This window comes from Pelecanus crispus, chromosome 15, assembly GCF_030463565.1.
Source record: "Pelecanus crispus isolate bPelCri1 chromosome 15, bPelCri1.pri, whole genome shotgun sequence".
Taxonomy (NCBI): Eukaryota; Metazoa; Chordata; class Aves; order Pelecaniformes; family Pelecanidae; genus Pelecanus; species Pelecanus crispus.
The window spans coordinates 6,767,040-6,773,858 of record NC_134657.1 but is presented as its reverse complement, the minus strand read 5'-3'; the positions used below and the strand labels follow the sequence as shown (position 1 = coordinate 6,773,858).

At 47.5% G+C, this 6,819-nt stretch overlaps 1 protein-coding gene across 1 annotated transcript; it reads left to right on the top strand.

Annotated features, from left to right (window-relative positions):
* The first annotated feature begins 3,497 nt into the window (after nucleotides 1-3,497).
* On the top strand, nucleotides 3,498-4,739 carry RNF223 (ring finger protein 223). The gene is made up of 2 exons (XM_075721711.1): nucleotides 3,498-3,549; nucleotides 3,892-4,739. The coding sequence occupies exons 1-2, from the start codon at nucleotides 3,498-3,500 to the stop codon at nucleotides 4,737-4,739; spliced, it is 900 nt and encodes a 299-aa protein (XP_075577826.1).
* The last annotated feature ends 2,080 nt before the right edge of the window (nucleotides 4,740-6,819 follow it).

Here is a 6,819-nt window from a genome sequence, read left to right as displayed (position 1 = left end):
TCCTTTTGGATTTCAGCTCACTAGAACTGAACAGTGTGACCTGAAGTAGAGGAACGTTCAAGCCAAAGCGAGTTGTATCTGACTGCCACGAACATCTATGGGATTTAGACACTTCTCTGTCCCGGGAGATGAATACAGTTCCATACGTTTTTAGAGTGAAGTTTCTCAACCATTTTTGTAAGAAGGGCCTTCCTGATACCATCCTGAAAAAAATCCACAGACCATCTTGTGTTGGTTTTTTTGAGAAACTGAACAAAGAAAAGTATTATTTGCAACAAGTAAGAACTAGAGTAAATTTTGAATGTTTGTCTGTTACTCCTCCCACGCCCACACGCTTGTTTCCTTATCTGCACAGGAGTACAATATGTTGGTTCTTTTTTCTGGATCATGGACTGCTATCCTTTGACCCACAAAAGGTTTGCAGGTTGAATAATATTTCTCGATGTCAGTTACTACCAAAAGCTGCAAAGAATGAAATTCCTTCTCCGTGACAATCCACATGGCATTATTTTGAACAATTGTACGGGAGCTTGAAGCCAGTCAAAGAACTGCCAGAGTTTACCAGAAAGCAGGCGGCCTTCCCTGTTCCAGAGAAGATGAAGAAAGAAACATTTCTCACATCGTTTCCCTAGGGCAGACCCAGGCGGGTGTCCTCGGCAGCGCTGCCCCTTATCGGGAGCATTCCAGCCTGCCCTGTTTGTCACAGAAACCGGCCGGAGCGGGAGCGCGCTCGCAGCCAATGGAGTGATTCAGTGGTGATGGGGAAAGGCAGGTGGAGCAGGTCAGTCACCTCCAGACAGGAAGGTATAAAAGATACTTGAATTACAGCGGCGGGGACACTTGTACACAGGGAGCTGTTAGAGGTGACTTGTCTTGCCAGACCTACCGTGCTTGGAAACAACTCGGGAAGCTACCGGGGAGCTCGAATACCAGAAGGCAGCTTATAAATACAAAAGACCCTGAGCCTAAGACTATCCTCTGGAGAGAAGACTCTTCAGGGGTAGAAATCAAGAGCCCAGAACATGCTTTTCTCCTTCTAAACAGCACTCTGAACAGGTATTTATAGACTTTAATCTGCTGTGCACCTCTTAACTTGCTGCGTATTCAGTTGCTCTGAGTTAAGGATACCATTAGGGAATCATATTACAGAACAGCGCTGGCCACTATCTTAACTGCGTGTTCTCTTTTGTCTGGTTTTATGGTGTGGAAAGAAGTTTTCTAGAACTTTTCGGGACGTAAGAAGTACTTCAACTACTTAGTTTTAAATCTGAGTTTGGGTATCTCTCCTGAATGGTTTAGTTATTTACTGATGTTCCCAAAGTTTCTGGAAAGCCCAGGTAAATAGCTAGGAAAGAGAGGTAAATAGCTGCAGGGTCTGAGGAAATGCAGTGTGACCATGGCGGTCTGAACAATTGAAGATATTGTCTTGTATTAAAACAAAAATCATGTGATTGTGTAGTGAAAAAAAAAAAAACAACCAGAAAAACAAACCAACCCCCCAAATCCTAACTAATTCTATTGAGATGCCACACTGCACATCTTCATTGGGACTCTCCAGCTTTAGTGACTGGCTCTCATTTAGTAGTACAGCAGTAGTGCCCAGGAGAAATCTTGGTCCCTGCGTTAGCTGCTGCCCAAACCCAATTTAACTTTCTGAGCATCAGCACTATGGCAACACAGCAAAAGGCACAAGAAGCAGGCAGAGGCTGACCTGTCCAGTGTGGCAAAGTATGAATTCAAACTCTCCCCATGCATAAGTAGACTTTAAATTTATTAAAACTAACAGGCACCTGTAGTGTCACGATCATCGTTAACAAAGGGAAAATGTGGGCAAAAGCTTGTATCTTCATTTAAAAGCAACTGTTATGAGTAAAATTGCTCAAGTTTGTTATCAAGATACTGCTGTTGCTATAGCTGTCATATTACAAACCAGTAAAAACCCCAACAGAACAGCTTTTTCACATAGGTTATGAAATTACAGTTTGCATAAGCAAAGGCTCTCTCATTCTGAGGTTACCTTCTGCCAGTGGTTTTCCTGCTCATAAGTTCTGACAAACCCTCCAAGATGAGGAACTGCAAAGAACTGGGTGTAGGGGATGGAGTTCTGCAAAGCAGAAGATCTAGTAAAAAAACAAAACAAAACAAACCAGGGGTTTCCCTCATCTCTGTGCCAGCTTGGGCTTGGATTTGTAGTTCATCAGTATCTGCCAGATTGTGATAAAACATGCATGGTGATCTGTAGCCAGAAAAAAATACATTAAAAAAAGATTACAATTTGCTGAAAAGTGCAGATAGTCTGTGACTGAAAATTTAACTTGAGGAGAGGCTTCACAAAAAATGTCTTCATTTAGAATAAGAGAAGAAAAAGAAGGAAGGTTCTTAAAGTTGGTTTCAGCTCTGGCAATGCGGGCTGTGATGGGAGAGGGGAGAATACTTCATTCTTAAATAATGGAGACTTTTTTGTGCAATGTGAGGAACACACGGTCTTTCTGATACCTTAAATTAGCCTTTTCTGCTGAGACGTGGAGTCTCTAGTCCATACAGGTGAGCCATTGCTGGATTGCCTGGAGACCTGTAATTACAGCAGCAATCTGAACATTTCTGGCTTGTCATCGGTAAATCTCCCAACACAAAGAATCAAGCCTAGCTAGTTCGGTGACACATCCTACAAAAATGTTCCCCAGGCATACAGCATCAGGGCTGTCGCTGGGAATTTCCTCCAGCTAAACACTTGCTTTCAGGTAAAAGTGCTCAATAGCTGAAAATATTGAGCTGAAATATATGCAAATTCATGTATCTGGGTATCAGAATGTACGCGAAGCAGCACATCTAGCTTAGGATAACTGGAATTCAAGGCAATACTTAGGCTGCTGAAAAGGCTGGAGTAAGCTGTAAATCAGTTTGCTAGAACTGGCGCATTAGCCACTCAACTCAAGGCTCCTGCTTGCACACCACAACAAAGCAGAGGGCACATGGCGGCACACAGCAAGGCTTGGGCCCTGCTGGCACTCCTCCAGGGCTGAGGACAGGGAAGAACTGTGTTTCCCTAGGGAAACCAGAACAATAAGGAAACAGTGGAGAATTCCCCTCGCTCTGGCACCAAGGCCATTTCCTCCAACATTGCTTTTCTTGCTGTGTCACGGTGACAAGAGAGAGATGCTTCTTGTGCTGCTTGGGGCCAAGGATGGAACAAACTTTGCAAGACAACAGTGTTTCCTCACCTCCCTCGGGTTCTCCTGTGACACGAAGGAGCTCAGATCCCACCGTGGAGAGACAAAACCAGGCAGCATCGCTGGGCGGTGCCTCAGTTGCCTGCTAGGCAGCATCCAAGGCACAAAGCTCTGTCTGAGCACACCAAAGAGAAGAGATTGACCCCCCTGCTACCTCCCCAACTGAATAGTGTTATCTGTCTCTTAGGCCTTGCTCATGCTGCCACCATAATATCTGAGTGCCTCCTAGACTAATAGACTGCCATAGCGAGGTCCCTACTTGACCTCATGGAGTCTTCTGCTCTCCTCCCTGCTCAGGTGTCGGGGAGCACCAGCTGGGGTAGGTTTTTGTTGTGTTTTTTCTGCCCAGAGGGAGGCATGTACGGGGAAAGACTGCACCCATCTCTCATGCCATGGTGGTTCTGGTGAAAAGGCTTTGGCTGGATGGTGGATCTCTGCTGGTTGCTTGCTTCTTTGCAGGATGTTTAACTTCACCTTCGGTATGCAGCTTCGAACAGGCTACCTGTGTCATCCTCACTTCTAGCAGGGATCTATTCCAGGCTCAGGTTACAGTGGAAGTCATGGACTTGCGCTTTGTTCCTTTTAAGGGGTTAAACATAGGTCTGGTGATGGGTGTCTTCACGTTGTTTAAAATTAAGGCTGTGGTTTTCTTCTCTTCTAGAGTCTCCCAGGGCTCTGTTTATTTCCCCGGGCTCCGTCATGTCATGCTTCACGCAGCTGTGGCACTCCAACACGCCAGACTCTCCCACCAGCCCAGTCCCTGCATCTCCAAGTGAAATCCCCATCCCCATCAGCCCCATTGTGGTCACCTCCCCAGGAGATGGCAAGAGGAAGGCGAGGTCCCCAACCGACAAGCCAGGCTCTCCAAACCCAACATCTCCAAAGCCAACCTCCCCGGTTGAGTGTTCCATTTGCTTCAACACCTATGACAACACCTTCAAGACGCCCAAGCTACTCCAGTGCTCCCACGTTTTCTGCCTGGAGTGCGTGGCCCGCCTGAGCACAGGGCTGCCCCCAAACCAACCAGAGGACCAGCTCCCCTGCCCCTTCTGCAGGCAGCTGACCAGCATCCCCGTGGAAGGTGCCCCAGCACTCGAGACCAGCAAGGAGCTCCTTGCCACGCTGCCTCCTGAACTCCAGCAGGAGAAGGTGCTCTGGATGGAAGGGACCAAGCTTTGCTGCCGTCAGTCATCTGATGACCCTGAGAATCCAGACTCATGCATCTCCATTGATGTCGCCATGAGCAAGCCAGAAAGTCCGGAGGCCCCCCCGGCAGGGTTAGCTGGGAGGCTGTCCCGCTGCGACATGTGCGATGACTGGAAACGCATAGTCCTCCTCTCTGCTTTGATCATCATCCTGTTCTGCATCATTCTGTGGCCAGTCCAGTGTGCCCTGAAGACAGGGAACCTCCGCTGCTTCACGAGGACTGTTGCAATGAGCAGGCCAGAGTACCTTCCCCCTAAACACACCACAGCGGCAACACCTGTGACACAACCCCCTTTCCAGTAGCAGCAAAGCAGCCCCTCACTCCTGCTGTTGGCTCTCCCCCCGCAGCACGTCGGGGAGGCAGGAGCAGGGCCTACAGCCCCGACAGCGTTCCTTGGTTTGCTGGCAGACCCCGTGGCCCACTCCCCACATTCCTTCTGTGTCTGCACTTGAACACGTGCACCCACCTCTCCAGGAGCTCTGCTGAAATACCTGCCTGCAAACTGTCTCCAGCCCAGAAATGCTCCCAGGAGCTGCCTCAGCATCCTGCTGCCAAACTCTCCATGGAAACCGGAGCTTGGAATGCAACAGACAGGTTTCTAGGACTGTTTGCCTCGAGTGGCACACGGCCGTGTGCTGTCTTGGCTGGATACCAGATGACAGTGGGTACAGTTCCTCTGACTCCCGTAGGGAATAAAGGGCTATTTTTGCAAACTGAAGGATCTACATGATTATTCCTAAAAGGAGCTGGGATTGGGAGGGTAAAGACATGTCACAGTCGTATAAGCAGATGAAAATGATCCTTATTCCACACGCTTGAAACATTTCCGTTGTGTTATTCAAGGTTGGAGGTGTAAATGCTGCCTCCTGCTGACAAAACATGGATCGATCACTGCTACTCACCACCTGAGTTACCATCCTGATGAGCTTTTGAACAGAACAGAGTAGCCATTCTACTCGTTTCTCCTAAGGTGATGCTTAAAAATCACTCATCCCTACCTGGAAAGCGATTTTGAACACAGAGGGTGAGTTCTGTTAGGCACGCTGACACAGCAGCATAACCCTGCCCCTCAAGTTACTTCATCGGCGAACTTCATTCGTACTTCTCACAGGCAAACTGTTGCCAAAACGATAGAAGTTCCATCTTTTGACAGCTTTACCCTCCTAATCTTAAAATGTGTCAGTATTGAGACACGGGCCAGTTGCTTACACTATATTTTTATTTAATGCAGTGATCTTCTGACAGCGATTAACAAAAGTCTTCATGATGAAGGCAGCTTACAATTAAATGTTTTCTATTCCAACACATGGATGTAAGACGGTATTGTATGCAAGTACCATACATGTATGTATTAAATTATGTTTTATACAATGCAAGGTGTCACTCTGTAGCAATTACTCCACATTTCCCTTCTTACTTGCAGTTGGAAGCGTTCCCTTAGCAGTCCTGAGTCCAGCTGCATTCCCAGTTCATGGTAGCTACACAGCAGGCGGCATGTCGGTACTCTGGCCCATGCATCAGCTGTCCCAGTGCTGTACAATCCTGCACATGTGGACAGCTTTATCATATAAATTCATACTTACTACCATCTAGGCAGTGTTGTACCAGGTGCGACTTCCCTCTGTGTCTACCTGATTTGACCTGAAAAATGAGAAGCCGCAAAGACTGCTCATCTTTTGCTTCTTCCCAGCTGGATGAAGGATGCTTCCAGCCTCCCTTTCCAGCAAATCTAATTTGAAATAGAAAAGGCTGAAACAATGGCAGAAGTAACTCAAGTCTGTTGCTATGCAAAACTTCTGTGGAAAGCTGCTGCGTGTGCTCTATCTGCAGCACCTTTGCTGTTCAGCTGCAGGCTGGTATTATCTGTGCCAGCCACACGTCTGCAGAAACCACTCCAGGCACTGTAACAACTTCTGCCAAAGTCATTGGGCTTGACAGGGATTCTCACTTGTATCTTTCTGTCCATTCCCCCGTGCTTGCCACTGAAAGGATATCTTCACAGCACCAATTTAAGTGTGTTCTTGGGAAAAGTGACTCACCAAGACTTAAGGCAGAGAAGGCACTTCCATTTTACGCAAGGTGCACTTGGGACTAAGCCCGGCAAATAGACACTACTAGAGATGAAGTGCTTTGTCATTACATCTTCCTTACCATTCAACTCCCACTGATGAGACCTAAGGGCAGGGGAGAGGGAAATAACATCTTCAGCCTCATAAACTCTATTGTTACGGTGGCAAACGGGCCACAGGGATGTGCTCACAATTCCAACTGTTCCTAGGAGTCTGTCACAGCATCCTTGGGGGGGCTGTCCCTTTGCACTTCCCCTTCTCACCACGCACTTTGAAACAAAGGTTGAAGGTTTAGCTAGCACGCAGCTGAACC

Excerpts from the sequence above, each read along its gene's own strand:
- RNF223 (XM_075721711.1), top strand. The coding sequence starts at position 3,498 with ATGGAGTCTTCTGCTCTCCTCCCTGCTCAGGTGTCGGGGAGCACCAGC. Across the intron at positions 3,550-3,891 it reads GTCGGGGAGCACCAGCTGGG|AGTCTCCCAGGGCTCTGTTT; the intron begins GTAGGTTTTTGT and ends CTTCTCTTCTAG.